The sequence below is a fragment of the Falco biarmicus genome, chromosome 5, assembly GCF_023638135.1.
Source record: "Falco biarmicus isolate bFalBia1 chromosome 5, bFalBia1.pri, whole genome shotgun sequence".
NCBI lineage: Eukaryota > Metazoa > Chordata > Aves > Falconiformes > Falconidae > Falco > Falco biarmicus.
The window spans coordinates 18,849,005-18,873,688 of record NC_079292.1 but is presented as its reverse complement, the minus strand read 5'-3'; the positions used below and the strand labels follow the sequence as shown (position 1 = coordinate 18,873,688).

At 38.8% G+C, this 24,684-nt stretch overlaps 1 protein-coding gene across 1 annotated transcript in view; it reads left to right on the top strand.

Moving 5' to 3' along the window:
• The window catches only part of SEMA3C (semaphorin 3C), a 122,748-nt gene extending 108,914 nt beyond the window's left edge, over positions 1-13,834 (top strand). Inside the window, exons 14-18 of the mRNA XM_056341308.1 lie at positions 320-361; positions 1,450-1,607; positions 4,537-4,604; positions 7,848-7,978; positions 9,942-13,834. Coding sequence (XP_056197283.1) covers positions 320-361; positions 1,450-1,607; positions 4,537-4,604; positions 7,848-7,978; positions 9,942-10,355 — 813 coding nt within the window. The 3' untranslated portion in view covers positions 10,356-13,834. The remainder of the gene's footprint in view (positions 1-319; positions 362-1,449; positions 1,608-4,536; positions 4,605-7,847; positions 7,979-9,941) is intronic.
• The last annotated feature ends 10,850 nt before the right edge of the window (positions 13,835-24,684 follow it).

Here is a 24,684-nt window from a genome sequence, read left to right as displayed (position 1 = left end):
CAAAACACATTGCTGATATATTGCTGAGGTAACAGATGCAGCTTAATTAAAAATGTACAAGAACTTGCTGGTGCACATGGGTAATAATAATGAGTTGAGTTTAGCAAGTACATTTTGTGAGACTGAATTGTATAGATGTCATTCGTTTCGTTCTTAAAATAGGAAAAATATCAGTAGGAATGAGTTACGCCTTTCCAAGATACGAAAAGTTATATTTTTCTTAGATATGACTTTGGTATTATTGAATTTGAGATTTCTGTGTTGGGACAGTATTAACAAGACAGTCCTTGTAAATGTGGTTTGGAATTTTGTCTTTCAGAGTAATTCCCCTATAACAACAATGAAGATTTCATCTAAAAAGGTAAAGAAAAGTGGTATCCTTACTTAGTGCTTATTAACTGAGAAGCAAATTAACTTAAAGATGTTAGAATACCAATTGCTTTGTTGTTTTGCTTGACAATTAAGGAAAAAAAGTATTAAAAGAGGAAATGTTCCCTCCTCTCTTTTTCTTAAAGTCCTAACCAGAAATTTTCTCTTGGAAGTCCAATCTATGCAAAAAGGCAGTGTTGGAGCTGTTGGGTCCATGGCGAACTAGTGTGTGTTCATTAGTAACAAACAATGTCAATAAGAATGATGAAAACACTTGAGAGGATTTCTAGTGAAATGTTACAAACCTGAACTAAAAATATGCATTCCATGATTTTACAAGCAACGTGTTGCCCAATGCTTTACAAAACTGCTACTAATTTATAATTATTTTTAGTTTTATGACAAAAAGATCAAGGGAGAGTTGAGGTTTTTGTTCAATACTAATTTATATTTTAAGAGTAATTGATTAGATGTTTCAGAGTAAAACAGTCGTTTTGGCCCAGATTTTGAATGTTCTATTCACTTTGAACTCCTTTTCCAAAAGCTTTCATTTATTATAAAAATTCTTCTGGCTTATTTTTCCAGGTATGTAAGGCTATCAGAATCTGGCCGTAAGCCTCAACCTAATCTCTAGGTTTTATGTCTTGGAAATCTATGCACTGGAGAATCCAACTAGGAACTCTGCACAATATTTATTAAAGTGACTATATGCAGACAAAATACTTTGTTCAAAGACTTGAGCCAATAATCCTCACTGAATAAGAACCAAGTTCCCAAATCTGAGCAATATTAACTCAGCCTGTCTGCCCCAGAACAGAACAATGACACTCAATGTCCGAAAAACATTAACATTCCCCAATGTTTCTAAGTGTTTTCTAACAGACGGTGGAAATATTTTTCCATAAATATGTCCAGGCTTGTTCACCTGGGAGATTCCTGTTTATCTTGACTTTATATATATCAGTGGCTCCCTTTTTGGTCTTAATTCCAAGATTAATTGAAAGGGGTTTAGGTGTGTTAGCCAAGCCTTGGGTGAAGCTCCTTCACATCTGAAATAAATCTTTCCATTTCCTTCTACAGCAACAGTTGTATGTGAGCTCAGATGAAGGGGTCACCCAGGTGTCCTTGCATCGCTGCCACATCTATGGGACCGCCTGTGCTGACTGCTGCCTAGCCCGTGATCCGTACTGTGCCTGGGATGGCAATTCCTGCTCCAGGTTTTATCCCACAGGGAAAAGGTGAGCAGTATTAAGCAGGCCAGTGAAGTCTGCAAGGAAAGAAGGCTTTTGTTCTGCTGTGTAGCCTGGGGTGTTGTAGTGTGTTGGAGAAGTGGGATGTCATTCCTTTCAGGTACATGTACAAACAATACCTCCGTAGCTATTGTGCTTGGCATTGTGCATCCACCTAGGAGTGTGCTGCAAGGGTGCATGATAAAGAGCTTGCCTTTTCATGTTTAAAGTAATGGACAGGAAAAAAAACCACCAAAACCCATTCCTAATCATAAATATTAATCCTTCTGTCTCATGCACACAAAATCAGTGAAACATTTGTTCGCTTTGTTTAAATTCATTTGCACTATGGATGTAATTATGACAGGCCTAAATACAGCAAAATATCTCTCAGGCTGTCTGAGGAATAAAGTCATTTATTTTTTTGTTCCTCATTTGCTCCTGAATGAGAAGAATTATTTCCAGGGAAATTTTAGGCAAATGTGATTTCCATGTAATGCCTGTTGATTTGGGGGTTTTGACATGAGATTTATTAAAGCAGACAGGGAAAGCAATTTCTCTTTAATTTACAGCAGAGCTAATAGTCCGTCTCATAATTCTTATGCAAAACAGGAGCCTCTTTCCTCCTCCCAAGGGAAATATTTAATAGCAGGAGGCTGTAGTGAGCTCTTGTATCCCTAAGATTTCACTTCATATACCAAAAAAAAGCTACAGAATACACAATGAGTATTCTGCAGAGGAGAAAAATCTTTCAGATGCATGCCTGAGCTTCACCTGCTCTGTGCCACTGTGCTCCCTGCCTGCATCTGAGCTGCAGATGCAGAAGACCAGGTGCAATTAATGGGCTTTACTCCTTTACCTACATGGAGGGAGACAGTGGACAGAAACAGGCAAAGTGGTGGCCCAACCAGCTGATGACAGTGTCATCCCTGGCATGTTTATTTTATTATTAAATACTTGTGTTATTGCAAAGTTTTTTTGACTCATTCCTTATTTGAGATAAAGAAGTGAAGCCCAACCTGGCCATGTAGCAGCTGGTAAAGTACCGGAGTTTTTTACGACTTTCACTCAACATATTCAGCCTCTAGATTGCAGCCTGATTGTTTTCTTCCATGGAACAGAGGTCGTAAGATAGGGAGAGGAAAGAGAAGAAAAAATCCCCAAGCCTGTGCAGTTTCCAGTGGATTCCTTTGCCATCCCCATTATATACACGCAGGGTTATTTCCACTGGGGCTTGCTTTCATGCTGACATTTTGTTTGCAATTTTCTTTTTATATCAAACCAAAATAAACACCTAAAACTGTTGGAAAGAAATCTGGTTTTCATATGTGAAGGAAATGAGTTGTCCCTTTATCTAACAAGAGAGATTATGAAGGAGAAAACATTGGTAATTAGAGCCAAATCCCATAGTCTAGACAGTAGTATCTGCTGGACACATTTGATTATTTGCTACTTTTGACACTTTTGCCTTCCATGGATTACTGTGGCTCCTCATCCAACATAGATTTACCACAAAACACCTGAAAGTATTATATTTACTTTCTAACCAACACCTTCTCAACCTTTTTTATAAATATCAGACTGTTTGTTTCCATTCTGAGAACTGCTTAATGCAAGCAGCATGCCATTTCTGACAGAGTGGAGCAGCTTGGTAGCACAGGAGTCCTGAAATTCACTCAGAAACTCTTCATTGCCTCCTTTGACTCACAAAAATGGTTCACAAGAGTCAAGATCCCAAGGCATAAGATGAAATATTTTTGGTGATAAACATCAAAACTATACTTGGAATGTCAGAAATTACTCCTTTGAAACATTGCCTTTCAAATGTTTCCTTTTAAAACAATGCAGTGAAAGGATCGGGTGACATGGAATTATAAACACTGTCTCTGGTTGTTTGTGCAGTACCTGGTATAATGTGGACGTAGAGGCATCACCCTTCACTCAGCAGTACTGGAGCTCCAGGGGCTTTTTACAGTTTCTGATCTTGTGAGTCATTAGTGCATAGTTCAGAACACAGCTGTTACATATCCCAGCAGCATCCATTTGCAACAATCTATCACCAATACTTATTTTTGTTGCACTTGATAAATATTGAACCAACTTACAGAATATCCAGCAAACAAAATTATGTATCTTAAGAATAAAAAATTCAGACACCAGGTTTTCATGCACTGAATTCTGCGAGCTATGACATCCTAGCTGAGGAGGGCTGAAACGGTGGTATTCCCAGTCTCAGTAAACTCCCTAGTTTATTTGTTACAGAATCGTGATTTTGCATCTGTTATCTAAATAATATGGAAAATTCCCATTTAGAAGTATTCTGAGACTTGGTGAGTTTGACTGTCTTCTGGAAATAATCACACATCCGCTAGCAGAGGACAGAACTGAATCTTAGCTCTCCATTATTCTGAGTGAATACTTCAGCCACTCAGCTACCAAGGCGGCTACAGGCACCAAAAATAAGGTGCCTAGCAAAATGAAGGAGGGAACATGCCCTATGTCATAATTTTATTTTGGTGCATTACATATGAGCACTGTGACTCTTACACATCTCATTCTTAGGTGCTTGCCTTTATGAAGAATTCCAGCTGGAGGTTCTGGCTTTGAATGTTAGGTCTTGCAACAGTGAACCGACACCTATTTGATGCATCACCTCTAACTCTTCCATCTCTATACCTCCATTGCAAAACTACTTTACCTACCAAAGTACAACCATTTTATAAACTTCAGCAAACTGACTGTCCACTTAAACGTTATCTTCACTCTAGCAAGCCTGCCAAGAGTAAAGCATACTCACAGTAGGTCATGAACTACCCCTCACAGCTGATCTAGTGAAAAAAAGAAACAAAAAAAAAAAAAAACAACCCACAAATAAAAAGGTGTTTATTTGTAGTGTAGCTGTCTTGGAATAACATTTTGTTTTTACAAAATATTTCAGGAGGAGTCGTAGGCAAGACGTGAGACATGGAAACCCTCTGACTCAGTGCCGAGGTTTCAACCTGAAAGGTAGTATAATTTAGAGATCCTCAAGCTATATAAAGAATGCATGGCTTTCCTTTATGTGATTCATCATAACTCACATTTTCTGTGCGGTTTACTGGTAAAGCATAATTATTTTCCAGGTCTGAGTTTTGTTTTGATTTCATTTTAACACCTTTTCCTTGCAATTACATGACACTTGCATATATATGATATAATTATATCATTATTATATCATATCATATTACGATATATTATATATCATATATTATATAAAATATTATATCATTATTATGATAAAATATTATATATTGTATCATTATATGTGATAAAATGATGAACCATGAAATACATAGTTCAGCATACATGAAATAAAAAGCTGATAGTGTTGACCAGTAACAGTCACAGTTAATCTAAGGGCTTTTCTGCTTCTAAATACCTTCACTCTTTGTTAATGCCTCTTCATGCATTTAAGTCTTGGCCCTCAGAATTACTCTGAATATTTGATGCCATATTGAGTTTTGGAGCACATCTTTCAGCAAACAGCAGGCTCTAGGCCTGTCTTTTGTGTTATGATTATTCCTTTCTCCCTTCACATGGGAAAATAAACCATTCCAAATCTCTTTATGAAACCTCTTATTTCCAGCTGTGCAACGCTTTAGTCAGCCTGGCATGCAGTGGGTGGACAGGGGAGCTAATTCCCTGCCCTCCCAACTACCACTTTATTCAGATTGATGGACACCAGTCAAATACGGCCAGAGTCATAGTAAGAGTAGACACATACATAAAGGCAGCTTAATACCCTTCAGCTCCATGCATGCCTGAGCTCAGTGATAGCAATGTATGCCATCAAACCAAGGGCATGCATTAGAGAATTATGCTCCTTTCACCTCTGTTTCTGAGCCTGCATTTTGAAGTGCGTTCTCATCTGTACCATCTGGAGACCAAATAATAGACCTGATTGTAAATTTTCAATTTAATTTTTTGAATAAAAGAACAATGCTTGAAGAGTTACATGTAAAAGGTTCAGTTAATAGTAATCCCAATGCAGTGGTCTCCGCTGGGTCTCAGAAGAATCTCGTGGATCAAAACAGACAACAGTCAGTTGGGCGTAGATCCCTCAGCCCAACTGTGGCTAATGGTGCTCTAGTGAGTCTTTCCCCATGACTCGGTATTAGGTCATTTATATGAAGCTGAATAGCTTGAAGAGTTAATTACAAAAGATGACCCCAGCATTGGAGTATGCACCTGAGCTCTGAGAGATCCATATTAAAGCTTAGGCTCTGAGTCATGAAGTAACTTGAGCTGCGTGTCCTACCTTGCAGGCATGTGCTGTGACCACCTACCCATTGTCTGTCCCAAGGGTGGGTGTCTCCTCTTTCGGTGTGGAAAATGTGAGAAGGTCAACTGTCTGCTTTCTGGGCTGAGGGGAAACAAATGTTTAAACCTTAATAGTCCTGTGAAACAGGTTTCTTGTTTTCCAACCATTTTTTCTTAATGTGGGTGTATTTATAGGTTTATGTGTTTTAGCAACTGTAATGAAGGATATTTTGTTGACAGTAGTGGAATATAGCATAGGTAGATGGCAGTTGTTTCCCCAGTGGAAAAAAAGATAAAAAGAAACAGCAACTTAGACTCTTTCAAAATATAATTAAAGACATTTATAGCAAAACTACCATGTTTGGGGAAAAAATGAAATCTACCTAAAGAACAAAAGACAGAGTCAGTCAATAGCAAGAAATGTTCCAAGATCTTGGGGAACCACAGTCTTGAAATTAAGTCTTTAAACATGCATACCTTAGACCTCTCAGCATGTATAAACTCAACATTTTTGGCACATTGCAGTTTTTAAATAGATCAAGAACTAAGGGGCTTGTATGATAACTTTTCAAATGTTCTGTTTAATAGTTATGCTTGTGTTAACCCTTATGGCCATTAGACAAATGCATTTGTAATCTCTCAATCTTTTCTTAGCATGTTTAAGTAGTAGTTGGTAAGACGTTGGATATATCTTGATCAATTAAATGGACAAAGATGCCTTTCTGTGGTACACCTAGTTCCAGTGTACCTAAAAGTAATAAAGTTACAGCTCTAATTTTCACTGTTCGACAGCTACAAATAGATCAGCTCACAGATAAGCTCTTTGCTAATTTACGGTCTGTGAATGCAAAATAATTTCCACATTATTCTCTTAAAAGTTACGGTTGATTTTGGTACAACCTGATAAATGTGCTAAAAACTTTGAAGTACTAGAACTAAGCAAAGCCTCCTTCCTTTAGTACAATAGATTCTAATTTCACATATCGGTTGATGAAAGAAGCTGAAAAGAATGGGAGATACATTAGAGTCTGAGGAAAACCAGTCTTAGGACTGTGCAAAAACAATCAGATTTTAGATGTGTAGACCTCTAGGTATTTGCATTTCTCATATTATTTGGTATCCATTGCTTCATTCTAAAAAAAAAAAAAAAATTCATAAATGAAGTAAGCTTTTAAATCTGGAAGTGTATTGTTTTCAGGACAAATGTTATGATTTGGGCTAAGCAACGAGCATCTAAAAGTTCCTATTGGTAACTGCCAATTGTTCATCAAGACTATAAAGGGGCACAACAGGTCTAAGCGATGACATACACTCAGCACTTGCCCAGGTGTTGCTGGAGTGCTGTAAATCTGTCCTGCTCTCTATTGCTGGCCTGTCTACATATTCATTGCATTTCAGATTTAGAGCCAAGTCCCTTCCTTGCTTTGTACGAGAAGCAGAGGAGCAGGAGCCAAGCCTGCCCTCTCTCGTCTCCCTGTGATTCTGCACACAGCTGGAATAGATGGAGCCTTCTTTAGGGCATGCTGCTGTATTTTGAGTCTTACAACCATATTCCCCCAACTCGTAAATGGTGAAGTGTGAAGAAATAAATATGTTAAATACTTCATTTTCCTTTGGATTGTTCTAGATAGGCTTTCTTGTAAGAGTAGAGAATAAGATCATTTCAGGGAACAATATCCCTGAGCTGTGATCCCATCATCAGAGCTTATCAGCCCACAGATATCCTACTTTCTCGGAACAGACCATGTCGAATTGAAAACACTGGTATTTGGAATTGGATGTGCTTCTTCACATTTCACTTTATTTCTTTGAAAATGTTGTGCCCTAAATTATTTATTATTGGCCAATATCAGGATCAGACATGCTTCATGTTACCTGTATTGCAGTTACTTGCTTTCTATATCAAATCACCACTCACAGTAGCCTAATCTGTTTTCTTTTTCTTTCTAGCATACAGAAATGCTGCAGAAATAGTTCAGTATGGAGTGAAAAACAACACCACATTTCTTGAATGCACACCCAAATCTCCACAGGCTTCTATTAAATGGCTGCTACAGAAAGACAATGACAGGAGGAAAGAGGTGAGTAATGTGAGCTGGAGCTCTGGAAGGGACCTCAGCCAGCATCTCATCCACTCCCCAGATCAAGGCAAGGGAGCGTTTGTGTTTTCATCATATTGCCTGGCTAGAGTGAAGCTGGAGAATTTGTGTGGATGCAGGACAGTGAACAGCACTTTACCCATACAAATAATGTCAGACTCTTCAGTATAGCTAGGACTTTGCTCCTCATCCCCAGTGATTTCTATCAGACCAGAACAGCTGTCAAGAAAATTCTTGTGAGCCCCTAAAGTAAGGGAACTATTTAATGAATTTTTCCTTCACACCTTACTAATTGCTAAATGAAGGTTTGCGGCATCAGGAGTTCTTATTGATCTGAGGAAATAGGCATAAAAGCAATAACCTGTATAAAGTTCAGGAAGAAGTCGGCATGCAGTAGCCTTTCAGTGCTATTGAAGAGAAAAAAGACAAAAGTGGGAGAAATGTGAAAGGTTTCTTTAGCAAGTAAGTAGTCCAGGCCAAGAACACGTATTGACAAAAGCGTTTCCCCACCATGGTGCAATCACATTTTCCATTACTGCACTCTCTAAGGCTCTCAAGTTTCAGCACTGTAATACACGGTATGATTGTTTATGGGGAATGTGCCGTCCTTAAGTAATATCAAAGGGGGAAAAAATCCATTTCAAATCCAAGGCAGTTACTATATGAATAAAGAGGAACATCTTTCGAAAGGAACTGTTAAGTAATATGGTGTCTGTTGATAGATTATAAATACAGAAAAGCGTTATTCTCATACCAGAGCATTTTCCAAAATCAGAGAGGACTTGCAAGCCTTTCACTGAGTCTTTCATGCTGTTTTTCTCACTTACTCTTCAAAGACTCAAGCCATGTCCTGGCAATCTGGGTGCAATTCTTCAACCCTTTGCTATAGCAGAACATCTCCCTTTTTCGTTCATATGTTCAATAACTGTATTAGAATCAATGCAGTTTTAAATAACAACAGACAAATTAAAGCAATCAAAGGGTTAATTACATTTCATGCTCTCAGATTTCTGGAAGTTTTACCTCCGTAATATCTACAAAAGTTTACAATAACAGATTATTAAAATAAGTGAACTCCCAAGGGAATCAAGTATAATGCAAAGTGCAGTGGCAAAATAGAAAAATAATTCATAAAAATACCAGCACTGGTATTCTTTCATAATGGGTTAAATTAGAAATTTTTACTTCACAACTGACATGCAAAAAAACCGTGCATGTGCACAGTAATTTATAATCGGATGATAACCCAAGAAGCTGTGGTAATTCGCTTCCTTTAGGTGATGTGACCATCTCCTGGTACTGTCCAGAGTCTGAAACCAGAAAGGAAATAAGAGAGTAGAAAAGTTGCTCATGGTTACCAATGAGCCAATTCCCAGCTGAGGTCACTGCGATGAAAAATTTTATACCAGGCTATAGACTCTACAGTGCAGATCAGAGTTTGGAACTTAGCCCCAGGAACCTGCTCTAAGTCAAAATATTTAACTGGAAGCCACCTTGTGTTCGCTGCAGGATTAACCACCAGTTCTGCACCTTTCTTCCACTGAGCCTCAGCAGCAACCTCTGATGCTGGAAGAGACGCTCTTGGGGGTGTAACCCTGGCAAATACAAGTTCATTTCCAGCTCTGCTATTTGAACATTATGAAAACTCTTCTTTCATCTAGTCTCCAGGTTTGCGTATGTCTTCACCCTGGCCAAATATATTGTAACATAACAAATTTTAAAAGTAATTTTCTTTAGTGATACTTACCTACTTTGAGATAAGCTCTCTGCTAACAGTAGCAATAACAGCGATCTCTGGGAGATATGATAAAGCAAAATATAGTACATTTAAGAAACTTTAAGGAAGAAAGAGGTGTTTGGGGTGAGACTTATCAACAGGTCCAATACTGTATTGTTCCATAACATTCCCTAAATAGTTCCTTCTGCCTTTTTACCCTAATTTTAGGTCAAGCTGAATGAGAGGATCATAGCTACTGATCAAGGACTCCTCATTCGCTCTGTCCAAGACAGTGACCAGGGGCTTTACCACTGCATTGCAACAGAGAACAGCTTCAAGCAGACCTTAGCAAAGATCAATTTCAAAGTGCTGGATTCAGAGATGGTGGCCTTCATGACTGACAAGTGGTCACCTTGGACCTGGGCCAGCTCGGTGCGAGCACTGCAGTTCCACCCAAAGGACTTTGTGGGAGCTTTCAGCCACTCAGAAATGCAGATGATTAACCAATACTGCAAAGACAGTAGACAGCAAGGTCAGCAGAGGGAAGAATCCCAGAAGATGAGAGGGGACTACAGCAAACTAAAGGCCCTTATCAATAGCAGGAAAAGTAGGAATAGAAGGAATCAATTACCTGGATCTTAATTTTATTTGGTAGTGATAGATAACTTTGTCCTCACTGTAGGGGGCTTATATTTGTCTATAGAGAACAAATTTAGGCAAATCTGATAAATAATTAAACGAAAATCAAACAAGCCTCAGAAAAGATGTCTCCCAATAAAATGCAGTGTAACCTAAGAAAATCATTCAGAGCATTTTCTTTCCTAGGTGCTTACAGACACTAGGTTGGGCTCTGTAGTAGAAGCAGAAGTGGGTATTCATCTTAAACCAGATTCACCTTTACACATCTCAGTATTTAATTACAGCTTAATAGAAATTTTTACAAAATCAGTGCATTATCTTGCAACTCTGGAACTGTACAAGACCAGTGGTGAAAGAATCCAGGTTAAGATGTATGCTCAAAGTAGGATGGTACTAAGATTTCCTTACACTGCATTTAAGAACATGAGTTTCTTCTTGTTTACTGTTCAATATTGGGTTTACAGCTTTCACTCATTGTTCAAATCATGTGAATGCATGCCGATAGGAAGCAAGTAAATTATAGTAGAAATGTTTTATTCATTCAGAGGCCAAGTGAAGGAATGAGTAGAAGAAAAAAAATTTATACTTTATCAGAAGAAACACTGATTATTGTGCATAGTATGAGTTGTAATAAATTAATGAGTTCTGGAATGTAACTTAAAATATCTCTGCTCATATTGATTTTTATTAAAATAGGTTGTCCTATAACACTACATAGCTATAGAAGTGGCACAAAGCTAACATAAGAATGTTCATTATACATACAATTTTGAAAAACACCTAAGTGACTTAGGTATTTTAGCTATTTTTCAAAGAATTACACTCCAGTTTTTTTCAAAGGACAGAATGGGTGTATACTGTATAGTGTTTACTCAGAAACGAAAAACATAGATTGTCTTTAAGCTGTTCCATGATTAAATTGGAGCTTGTCTGCAATGTGGAAACACGAGTGTCTTCAAAAATTTTTAAACATTATTTTTTCAACTGTTTTTTCAAAGTTGCAAATATTTTAACTAGAATTTTTAAATTAAACCATTTCTATTTTCCAGTCTTTGTACCCTTTTTCTTTTCAATGTTTTCACAATTTCCTCTTACTTTCAGTTTTCTGCTGAAAAGATAAGGAAAAGAAAAGAAAAAAAAAAAAAAGAACGAGGGAAAAATAAAACTGAAAAATGGGTTTGGGTGAAAAACCAAAAAGTTTAACAACTTGAGAGGCATGTTTAAACAGAAATATTTTTGTTTAAGAAGCAGCTGTCAGATCTAATGAAGTATTTTTAGATGAAAATTGGGTAAATGTGCATCAAGCCATCTTGGGAAACCCTTTTTTTTTTAGCAGCACTAATGCCAAAAAATAGGGACATATCTTTATCATTTTACTATGTAAGAGTGTTCAGAAGCCACTGAGTCTGTTTGAAGGAGATGGATGACAGGGATTAAAAATGTATGAGTACCTTAGAAAAATTGTGGTTTATTCTATGATATTTTAAGATAGTATACAAAAATATAAACAAATGGTCAGCTCAAAACTGAGCTATGTTAAGCTAAAAAAAAACGAAAGGTAAATTTCTAGGAAACAAATGGAATGAAAATAATTTCTGAACCCAGAGAAGATAAGAAAAAATATTTTTAACAATTCATTAGTTCCAGCCAGTAACAGATGGTTACTGTATTTTAAAACATAGTTTTAAACATTTTAATGACTCTATGTTGAAAATCTGGACTTTATTTTGATTCCGCTTCTATTAGACTACTCTGGGAATAACTCTACAGGGCGTAGGAGAACTGGGTTTGTGCCAGTCTGAGTTAAGATCAGGTGCGATGGAAGTAGCTCAGGTATTTACCTGGTATCTGTTAGATATGTCACTCTATCACCACCTGATGCAGAATAGCTGGGAAATGGACCGTGATTGATCAAACCATTTAAACACTGTCTCCAAGTCCCTTTGATGCTGGTGGGAGCTCTTTGAATTAAATTTGTGTGCTTACTGCTTGCTTCAAAGGGGATGGCAATGCCAGTCTGCTCATATATTGCCATCTAGTTAAGTGCTTTCCTTAGGCCTAAATGCTTATTTCTGCAACATGTAGCCACTGGTATCTAAGGTCCTGCTTATGGAAACCACCAGGAAAATTTCTGTTTGACTTCAGTGAGCTTGGATCTGTCCCCAAGAGCTGCCAAAGCAGGCTCTGGAGAAGAAAAAAGGAAAATGAGGTGTGTAAAGGAAAATAAGATTGTTGGTTGTTTTCTATTCTTTGTTTTCCCAGCTGACGTTCAGTGCAGCAAACTATTTTTTTGTTTTCCTGATGACTGACTTCTGAAGTAAGTGACAAACCAAAAAAATCGAGTGCCACAAAATAGAACTACCTCCTGGAATGACATTAGTGCATATACTCTGTATGCTGCCATGCTCTTCCTATTTCCCCAGAAGATTCGCTGCAGAGTTAGTGTGATATTAATGTCTATTGTGAGGATCATAATTGCTTCCAGATGGAATACAGTGATTAATAGGTATTTAAGGGTACAATTTACCCTTTAAATGGTTAGGTGCAGTTATATTTTAATAGGCCTCTATTAGGCCTCAGAAATTATTGTTACACTGTTTTCTAATAGAATATTGGCAATAAGGGATTCCGTTAAACAATCAGCATAGCTCAGAGTTTCATATGATCATAAAATAATATTTTTAAAGCTGCTTCGTATGCCATTATTATGGTACGACTGTTTAAGGGATTATACTTAAACTAACATTTTTCCTGCTGCATGAAAACTTCAGCAAATATATAATAAGCTTCTGTCAGTGCGTAACTGGTCCAAGTTTCCATGCTTTAGCAGCTTTCCCCTGTGTATAGAGTAGTCAGGAGGCAGATGCTCAGCTGATGTAAACTAATGTAACTTCCTTGCTGTCCATTTAGCTACTGTGGTTTATACCAGCTGAGGATTTGGCCCTAAATGTACAGAATAGACAAACTGCAATTTTTATTTGTTTAAAGTAGCCCCTCTACTGTAGGTAACACCAAAACTTAAGACTGTAATATTGTCTGTGCTATTTAATACTTCCTATTTTGAGGATTACTAAATACTGTATATAATTTTATTCCTTAAAAAATTCAAAAGCAAAATGACTTCTAGGCATAACTTCACCAAATGTAAAGATATGTTCACTGCTAAGAACTTCACCGTGTACTGATATTTTTTTGGCTATTTTTATTTTGTGTAGTTTGTAAAGTTTGCTGAAATCTTGACTTAACAATGTGTTCTTTGCAATTGTTGTTACTGTAGATATGTGTGTTTTATTAGGAAAATCTTGTTTTAAAAGTGTAGGTATGTGTATAAGTTCCTAGCATGATGAAACTGTCATTACAGTGAATATGCATTATATAGTGTGTAAGAAAGAACAAAATGTAGTTTAACATAGTGCTATTTAATTGAATATCTGAAATACTATTTGCCTGACAAAATAAAGTGTGTTGCAACAACTTAGAAACTTTTTGTTTTCTCCTTTATAAATGTCTTAAAAATAAGGAACTTTTTTTTCTTATTATCTGAAAAGCAATCCCATAGACTTTCTTAAAGAAGTCCAAGAAAATACTTGGGAGTGTCAGATATTGCAGCTGATCACATCTGAGCATTGCTGTGGGCTGAACACTCAGTCATAGAGAATTCCAGGAATTCATGAGGAGTCAGAGATTCATTCTGTCAGAAATTATCCCATATAGAGGCCTTGCATATAACCAGGTTAACATTGATTTAAAAAAAAAAACAACCAAACAAAAAAAAACAACTAAAAAGTTATTTTCTGCTAGAAGTATAAAGTCAATCAGAAATGTCAGCCTAAAAAAGGGCAGTATGGTATAAATGCTTTCTGCTTTTATTACACTGAGGAAAAAAAATAATAATAAATTTAAAAAAAAAAAAACAAACCCAAAAAAACAACCCACAAACAAAAAACCAAGTGCATTCTGTGAAATCCTGCTGATGAAACAACTTGTGTTGTTCAGCTTCGTCTTTCAGTTGGGTCTTGGAGGTATTCTCCAAGCAGCTCTGCAGGGGAGGCAGGCTGGTGGGACTGCACCGCAGGGAGCCGTAGCTCTCGCCAATTTCCTGGCTTCTACTTGGAGTAAAATAACCTGCCTGACACCTACAGTATGCTGCTTTTCTTGCATCTATCATCTGAGCAGTGTTATTACTGCTCTTCTTATCATCTGTTTTTCCAGATGGGTTTTAACAAGAAAGCATAGGGGCTCCTCAGTTCTTTGGGATAATAATTAAAACTTAAATGTCACAAATACCGGCCTTCCCAACAAGGTTCTGGAACGTTAAACCTGGATTTTGATTTCCCAGATAGATAGGTTCCTGCAAGGCTTTATGAGGTGTGAGTGGATAAGATTACTTCACTCCAGGATTTCCGTACTGGCTGGTTCCTAGATGTGCTGATACTGGATAGTTATCTGCTCAGCACTCAGGCCAGTTTAGGTTGGAAGCTGAGGTTTTGAGCACTCCTACATGCTGTACGAAATGTTTGGATTAGATTCCAAATAAGCTGGACATTTGCAGAGTTTTACAGTTAGAGAGACCTTTCCCCGATTTGATCCTCTGTCTTGATGCCCTGCTCAGTTGTCTTTTGCTGGTCTTCTCCCCCTTCTCTTTTTTTCCTTCTGCAGCATGCTTCAACACTTACTGCATTGATTCCTTAGCTCTGAGCAGTGGCAAAACAAGACAGGGACTTCTATGGACATCAGAAGTGAGATCTTCAAAGATCTGAGCTTTCTCATTTGTCTTTCAAATGTCTGTTGGAATTTTAAATATTTTTTTTCCCCCATCTGGGAGCTACTGCTTTTTCTAAGGTCTCTCTTCTGGTGACAAGACCTTTCTAAGGTCTCCCTTCAAATAAAAGCAGGATGCAAAACCCACAGTCTTGCGATGCATGTGCCCATGCAGGATCCCTACCGGACGGGGCATTGTCAAGTACAGCCTCCTCTATGCAGCCACAGAAGCCCAGAGGAGACCAGTGGAAAACATTGCCTGCTCATGAGGCAGTGCTAACAGCAGGGTGGCTCCCAATGCTACAGAATTATTTTTGCCTCTGGAACTAATTGTTGCCTCCAGAATTAAGTCAGCAGATATAATTCTGTGGAGCAGGCCATAAAAGCAGGTTGAGGCATTGTGGCTTTAGTCTAAAGCAATGGACTAGGTTTCAGGGGATCCATACTTACTTATCCTTTGCGCTGCAGCTGGCTTGCTAAGGCCTTTTTCTGCACCCCAAGGTGGTCTGGAGAGAATTGACTCCATGTGATATGAGCCCAAGTAAAAATACACACAGATACTCACCAGCAGGCTCCAGTACAACTACCTGCATACAGAGGAGCTTTTCTTTCCCTGCCATATTTGCTGATCCGTTTAGCTTCTTTTAACATTAATGTATGTCCTTTTTCTGTTTCAATATGGACAGAATCAGACCTCATGGTCCCAATCAATAGTTTCTGGGTAGAGCAGTTACCATCTCTGACAGCATTTTAAAAGACAAGTAATTGGTCAAAAAAAGCCCCTTCCTCTATTCACTCCCCTTTCTAACTTACCTTCTGCACTATTTGTCTCAATAAGAATTTCCTTTTAGCATCAGAAGACTAGCACTGTGTAAGAAATAAAAAATGTGCTGTCATTTAACATGTCTAATCTAAACTAAATACTGAGATTTAAAGATGCTTTGGCATTCTGAACACTCCAAGACACAAATTCAACACAGCTGGCTCAGCAGTCAACAAATAATTACTTTACAGTGATAGACTGTCCTGTATCCCAGGACTCATTATTGGATTCTATATACAGCTTTACAAAGCAAACAGCATTCATGTATTCTTAGCACTGTATCAGCTTCATTACTCCTGATTTAAATGCCAGCCTTATAAATGAACCTGAATGTTTGCTGAGCTCTACATTTGGGACAGTTTAGGCCAAGGATTTCAAAATATCCAACATTTTTAAAAGCCCTAAATTTTCTTCAAAGGATTTTAGAACAAGCAAATTAAAAATTGGTCAGTATAGTTGTTCGTAGGAAATAGTCACTAAGAAAGACTGTTTTCTAGCTGGGCAACTTGTACAGCAACATGTAGCTTGACAAATGGGTAAGAAAAATACGGTTACTTAACCTTAGGTTTACAACCCTTTTGGATAGTTGTTGTTCCTTGGCTCTTTGCAGTAGTTCTTTTTCCAGTATCTGCTCTCTCTGTCTCCATTTCAAAGGTCCCTAAGAGACATAGAGTTTATACTTCTTTTCAAGTTGACATCTTAGGACATGACGTCCAGATCATCATTTCAGGCCTTCCATTTAATAAGACACCAGTAAAAATGGTCTTACATACAGTATTATCTATGATATCTGCCTAAACCATTTCAGCAAGTGATACAATACTTGGAAACAAAATTACAGCATTTTTAAGACTTTGCTTGAAATGACAGAGAAGAACAGGACCCTAGAAAAGAACAGAGCAATGCAACATATCATGGTCCTTACATAAACAGAGTGAACATCGACTTGCTACTGCATGTTGTTATATGATGGAAAAATAGGATTCTTTTAGCCTTGAAGTTCCAATTTTCCAATAGGTCAAAGCTCACCAAGATTACTGTCCTTTCACTGCTCACAATGAGGATTTGGTAGGGCCTTTCAAGAGCTTTTGTGCCTCCCTTAATTTTTGTTAAAATTCAACCATTTCCTCTTTCAAAAGCTTTACCCCTCCTCTTCTGTATGGATTCTTCTTTATTCCCATTCCTTTCCTCAGCTGAACTCAGGCTAGTAGTCCCAGAGGGGTTACTTTAATTTAGCTGTTTTAATTACAAGCCCTGTTTACTCCACTACTCTGAAATATATTACCTATTATAATTATAAAAGATGCTGCACATTATTTGCTTCATCAGGCTTGCCTGCCTCATAGTGTCAGTAAACAAACAAAATATAAAGAGGTTCTTCCAAGATGTTTGAAGCCCTTGAGCTTAAGAACAAACATCAAAACCAGACTACTTAGTTGAATGTGCATGTTCATGCTCAAAAGACATATGGGTAATATTTTGCTCTGTTTTTTTCAGCACTATATTCATAGTGCAGACTATTCTTTGTTTCATACCTGGCAATACCAGTACCCTAGCTCAAGGATTTTGCTTTGAGGAACTTGAAATAAAATAAAGGATGGAGAGAAAAAACATCGATAGATTATATTATACAGATCTATTTATCAGATTGCCAGTCACAAATACATTCAGTTAAATTACCTGTAGGAGAAATTGTTTTGTAATTGAGAAAGATCGATAATCAAAAAAAAGTTAGTCCAAACTATCTGAAACAATAAGCACAAAAAATATTCCTCAGGTTCCTTTGGGGAGAAAGATTAAAGGCCTTTGCCACAGTAAAGAAAGATCATCTTTATTAGCACAGCAACAAATCCAGATGCCTCCTTCAGATATATGGGACAAAAGGAGCTCACAAGTTTTCTTCCCTTTCCAAGTTTTCTAAGGATTAGAAAGATTTATCATATTTACCTATATATGGATTTGCCCTGTGTATGGATCTGTCCTGTGGTGTGTCCTCCACCTAGAGATGTCTGGAGCTATCAGGAAATGGTTAAAGCAAAGAACAACATGCCTGGTGGATTATCCAAGCTCCAGAAGTGGGGATAGTTTGCTGCCATTTGGTAACCACCTGGCCTTGTGGAGCATGCTAGTCAGGGCTGTTGTGGTGCAGTACACACTGGCCAAGGAGCCCTAAATGGAGTTAGAGACGGTTCATTTTCTAGTGTTGCTGGAGACCAGTTAGAGATTAACAAAGAGAGAATCGCCTCGCCAGTTTATTCGTTCCTGTCAAGAAGGCAAGCTGTTATTTTGAAAGGAGCTAATGACACGACGGCGAAAACCATATAAGCTGAACAGAAACTTCCCCTGCATCCTCCAGCCAACTGTAAAGTCAGCCAGCAGAAATCTTGGAAATGGTACAAGTCTTCCTGCACTGAGAGCACTCAGGTTTGGATGCCAAGAATAAATCTCACTCTGAGGGAAACCTCTGAAGTAACTGCTGTTGACTGGCTGTGAAGGCAGAGCTGTGTGGCAGACAGTGTCATGCCATGCCAGATGCTGCATCCCCCTGGTCCCATTTACATCGGATTTTGCCTTACTTGTCAGTGTGGGAAGAGAAAGGAGACAGTGCAGTTCCCCTTCCTTTGCCTCAGACTGGCAGCTCTGGGCTTCTCCTTTGGTTCACTCCAGCTACATTGTGCTGTCTCAGAAAGCTGAAACAGTCATAAACACCATTTAACTGGTTGATTAAGTCGGTTCACAGCTGATTTTTATCACCAGAATTTTGCAAAGCAACCATGGGATCTAGGCAAGTCCTTTTACCAGGACAAAGCACTAAGTTGCACCAAGACAGCTTTGGGACTTAGCAGCATCCCAAAGAAGGACACAGCACTGCGAAGGTTGGTTCACTGACCAGGAAAGCTCTGATTTGCAAATAATGCTTGGTAGTGACTTCTTTCTGCTGTAAGATGGGAGAATAGTTTCTGTAATGCTTTCTGCATGCTGCACACCTGCGTTTCACTAAACAAGACAGTCCTTAAGACACATCATACCTTGAACTTGAAATTTAGCTACTGGAAAAGAGCAGGAAATATATAATTCATGAAAGAACCAGAACTCAAGTCAAGGCAGTTCATGCTAAGTATCCTGAGTCTTGTGCAATGTCGTAAACTCCTTGGCTAACACATGCATCATCTAGCAATTCCCATCCCTGGATCCTAGGAAAGATCCAGCAAGTATTTCCTTGAAGACATATTAAGTTGCGGCCCTGTCCAATGTGCTCCCTTTCTCAGTTCCTGAAGCCAGGTTCCTAGTGAAAACTCCTACTGATGTTAGTTACTCAGCTTGGATCATTGGGGCTGAATAAGGCCTCTGGGATTCAGCTTTCTCAGAATCATGCTCAGCTTCCTTTTTCCTATGTCCAAGGTCTTCTGCATTTGAAATCTTTCTCACCACCTGATCATGGGCACTCTATATCCTCTCTATATAAATTCATTCCAAGTCAGTGAGAGAAACATTTATTTTCTGTGTTATTTATTTTAGGTTACTATGGCCATAGTAACCATATACAGAGTCAGGATATTGCAAAAACACAGTAAAGAGAAATTATTCAGAAGATACGTTTAAAAATAAATAAATAAATAACCATAGAAAATGGGCTAAGTAGTATTAAGAAAAAATCCAAGCCAAAATCAGAATTAAATAATGCCCTACAGATTCTGGCATTATACAATAAAGGAGCAATTAAAAAGCACCCCACTGTTGATTTAATTTGACAAATCTCAGTCATAACTGTGAGTGACAACGTTATGCCTCATCATCATCACCTCCATACCCCAAACCACTCACATCCCCAAATAACTGGATTATTTCCTTCACACAGAGTAATAATTAATATAGCTAAACAATGTGTTCACTAGAGTTTCTCTCTTGAAGGAAGAACCTCATTTTTTCAGGGGTAGGTGCAGCCTTGAACCAAACAGGGAGGCATGCATGATTTTGCAACCCTGGCTGTCCTGTAGCTGTCCTGTTTAGTCCACCAGCTATACCAACACTGCTAATTGCCGGTTGGATGGATTGTGACAGTCAGGGTCCATTTGCTGACTTGAAGTTGCCTTTGAAGTTGGGTAGTTGGTGCTAGGATACACTTGTGTGTTACGTTAACCTGCGTATGGCTCATATTCTCCTTACTGTTGATCAGAGACTACTTAAAACTTGGTTTTACAGTGTGCCTCCACACTTAAAAACTGCAAAATTAGTCAGATCTACAGTCCAGCCATGGACCAGAAACTATTAACAGTGCCCCGTTGACTAAATATTGAGTTGATTTTAAGGATAGAAATTTGTAAAAATGTAAATTTTAAAAATCCCTTCCATTGCCATAGGGTACAGCTGCTTGGCAATGTACTGGTGCTTTGTATCTCTGAAAATCATTTTGTCTTCCTTAATGTAGGAATTTGTACCAGTTGTGCAGTTTAATTTTCTTTGCCACCACAGATCTTGACCCTTGGTCTCCCTAGCTGTCTTTGCAGGGTGATTCTGTGGTTTTGTTTGTTTGTTTGTAACTCACTTGGGTCCACCGCCTCAAAGAAATATGTGGTGTAATTAATACAGGAGAGCTGCAGAGATGGTTGAGCACAGCCTGAATTTATATTTTCATTTGGCTGGTCAGAAAATTGGGTGCAATTCAAAATGAATGTGTCATCCCAGATCTCACACTCTGTTCTGTGGACAGCTACACATGCACAGCAACAGCTGAAATGAAAATGTAAGTCTCAGAGGATATTTAATCTCCAATATTTTCAACTTCTCTTATCACTACTGACCCCTAATTGCATACTGGCCTTTTCACAAAGTTAAAAAAGAAGGTTTAAACTGCTGAAAAAAAAAAGTTATAGCAAATAAACATGCAGTCTACCAATATAGTCCTCATATTCTGCTCGTGACTCAACAGTTGCTGGTATTTTATAACTAGTCTTGGGAAGATGAGTTGGACCTTTGCTGATATGTGCTATCTGACTGCTGTAAATCCTGCAAAAGCAGCACACCTACCACTCACTGCACAGGAACTTCCAGCAATACAGGAAAGCTGATCACAGCTCAGCCACTGCCGTGAATGTGGTTGCATGTTTGCAGAATAGCAAGAAGTTATTTTTTCCCTCTAATCTGAAAACTGAAGAAAAAAAAAATTTATTTTTTTTTCAGCCCATGTGCTGGACAAAACACAAAAAGAGGAGAACTGATACAGAGAAAACACTTTTCTGTTAAGGTAAATATTGATGCAGCTGTTTATTGCCCTATCTCTTGAGAAAAACAATACCTCTATAAGGTCAAAGGGCTTTCAAATAAACATTAACACACTTTCTGGAGGACTAAGTTTCAAATCATTGCAGAAGGACTTCTCATGAACGCAGAACTCATTCATTCATTCATGTGGGGTTTGCTGCTGTCAGTCCTTCCTTTTGAGTCAGAGAATTTGAGCAAATCTCAGGCCACAATGTTGGGCTGTTCTATGTAGTGGGAATTAGACGGAGGCTCTGGGCTAGATTTTCAGTGCAACCTGTACAATAGGGAGGTCTCCATGCTCAGAGAGAGCAGAGTGTTGGTTTCCCTGCCAGGTGACAATCCTGAGCACTGTGTTATTAAGTCTTGTGACATTTATTTTTCCCTTTCTTTTCTTTGCCATGCAAAGCCAACCAAAAGAGACTTAAGTACCCCTGCCCAAGATGCAATAAGGGAGCTAGCCTCAAGCTGGTTGAAAAAAGTGGAATAAAATCTCTTCTGATTAGGGAGGGATTGACATTTGAATTAGACTCATGGCCTGCAAAGCAAAAGGGAGCAGAGGAGTCTTTCTCTGGATGTGTTTAAATGGGGTTGCACATAGTCTGAGAACAACTACAGGCTCATGCTTTGTAATCAGAATAATATCTGCTGTGGAAATCCTCAAAATTCCCAAGAGCTTAGCTAACTGGTGTGCTACATGTGGGCAGATGAAGCTTGGCTTATTGTGGCCAGGAAGTGTCATTTACGTCAGGTAAGAGTTTCGATTTAGGCATCCGAAATCAGATACAACATATTGAAAAGATGATTATCCTGAAGCTAGAACCCATGGCACACATAGCAACTTGAAAAATTAATTCCAAAATAAAACCCAAAAGCTTCTTCTTGGTGCTGGGCATCCCTAAACACACAAATACAAGCAGGGGAGGCATTCATACGAGCTATTTCTTTCATTCCTTGGTCAAAGGGGTAGAAATAAGCCTTTGTCATTTGTGGTATATCTCATCACAAGCCTTAAGCTTAGAGGAATCATGATTCACAAGTGCCTCTTCTTGTCCATTAGCTGTAAAGAGGGTGTAATATGCTGGTATAATGCCTATTGTAAAGAAAAGTAGCGCTAGGTGAGATAAGCCTCAGCAAAGCCACCTCCTGGGATGACTGAAGAGTCAGGTGCTGGAAGGGAGGAAGAGCATTTACACGAACACCATGGATCAGCTGAAAAACTTCATATGTGCCAGCTCACTCAGGAGCATGCACTGAGACATGTGCACAGCGAGAGCCCCGGGTTCATTCCCCTCTTCCCTTGGCTTTGGGTGAAAGACAATGTTAACAACTGAAGAGTATCTAATCTGCTCCATATAGCACTGTAACAGTGCTTAGAGGCCCCAGGCCATTAGCAGCGGTCCTTTGCTCTTGGCCCTGTCCTTCTAGGACAGTAAGGCAGGCAAGAGGCAGAAGGAATCACAGGGCAGGATGGTTGAAAGGCTGCAGTGAGGACTGAGTTGCTTGGCTGTGGTGTATATATTTGGATGATTATTGACTGCTCTGTGTTGCTGGGGTCCTGTTCCCAGGAATTGCCTCCACACTTTCGAGCTTCCAGACCACTAGAAGCAGAAGAGATGTACAATCTTAATGGTCTTTCTGATAGAGCACACCTCCATGACCACAGCAACCCACCTCATCCAACTTGATACTTGATTTTAAATCTTTTAATTTAATTGTAGGAAATGGCCTTTGGCCTTATGCCTCTCCTTTTAAAAGGATTGCTTCAGCTCCAGTCATTATATGTATGCATGAACCACCCACTTTGATATGGAAATTGTTGCAGCCCAAGGGAATTTCATTAAGTAGTTAGGGAGGAGGGCAAATAATATCATTTGCTGTAATTGGATCTACAGAGCCAATCATTAAGTGACCATATGTGCATGAGCCAGGCGCATTTCAATACCCTTAGCATACCTGTGAAAAAACAAAGCAAGAGGGAGCTTCTTTATCTGTGACAGAATCTTGTGGTCCCTGGCATCTTTTCATTGCTTAAAAGAATTGCACGAGCCACACTGTCATATCAAACTGTGCAAAGCAGGCAGATTTATCATCTGCCTGGAAAAGCATGGCAACTAAAGAGCTTTGCAGTTCCAAGCTAAGGGCTTGACGAGCACTGTAAGAATAAACCTGCTTTATATCAGAGCTTTCATAATCAGACCATGTTTTGCATTTATGTTCCAAGTTTGCTACTCTTAAAGGTCAGTTTTGTTCTGAGTCTGAAAGAAGTTAATGGTATTAAGAGCTAATGCAGCTGTAAATACAGTTTTCTAGCTTTTTTTGTTGTTTGTTTTATTTTTTTCCTCCTGTTCTGTTGGCTAAAACCCTAAACAGCTGGTGTTTGCTACATTGCATTCTTAGGGTGAAGAGTTTGTCCTACACACACAGAATGTGTTCATTCCTCAGGAATCAAGTGACCACACCAGAGCTAAACAATATGTAAAGCATACAATTTATTTTGGACCATGATTTCTTTGGATGCTGGAAGCTGGTACATTTATTAACTTTTGACTACAAACCACTGATTTTCAGTGGAAAAATGCATACAAGAAAGAGCAAACACTTTTACTGGGAGACATTATTTGGAATTTCACTAAATCCTTGTTGCTTTCATACCTTCTGGTTTGCAATACTCCATCTCTGAACAAGAGAAAAAGCAGGCAATATTTTATTTGCAAGAAACTTTTTGGTAAGGCAAAATGTCTCAAACAGTCCCTGACTGCACTAATGGAAAAATTTCCATTGAATTTGTGAGAGCTGGGGTGAGCCACCCATTTGAAGGCAGACCAGGTCACCATTTGCAGTAGCTCATGCATGGTTTGCAATCCAAATCTGTGCTATTTAAATGGTACCTATTATAGTCTAGCTTTGGGTTATACTTATCAGTTGCTCTTTTGGTTAGGTGCATATCAGTAGGCCTCATGGTGGGTCACCCGGGGGTCACATTTTCAGGGCTTTTTACAACCAAAGCAACCTGAGCCTTGGGCCTGAGGTCCAGGGGTAGCTGAGTAACTGTTATTTAAGACCCAATGAAATTAATAGGAGTCATAGGTGTAAGCACTACTTCAGTGATCAGATCTCTTCGAACGCTTGGGTTTTAAATGTCCTGCGGGTGAAGGTTTAAGCTCTGGAAGACAGGACTGCCGCCTGAGGAAAGTGCAGGTCTGAGGCCCGCCTGGGACCAACGAGAGCCGGGACCACGAAAACGAGTAAAGGAATTTTATCCTTTGCTATCGCAGTTATTAAAATGCCTCAATCCTGCCGAGAAATCCCTGACTCTATTCAAATCTTTTTCCTAATCCTGTAAAGCTTAGGAGTCGATGGCTCCTGGAAAGGCCTGTGCCCTTCCCCAGCGGAGGGCCAGGCCCCATCAGGCTGCCGCCACACTGAGGCCACCCAGCCTCAGGCTCCCCAGCTTTCTGTGCCCATGTGTCGCCCCATGCACTGGCC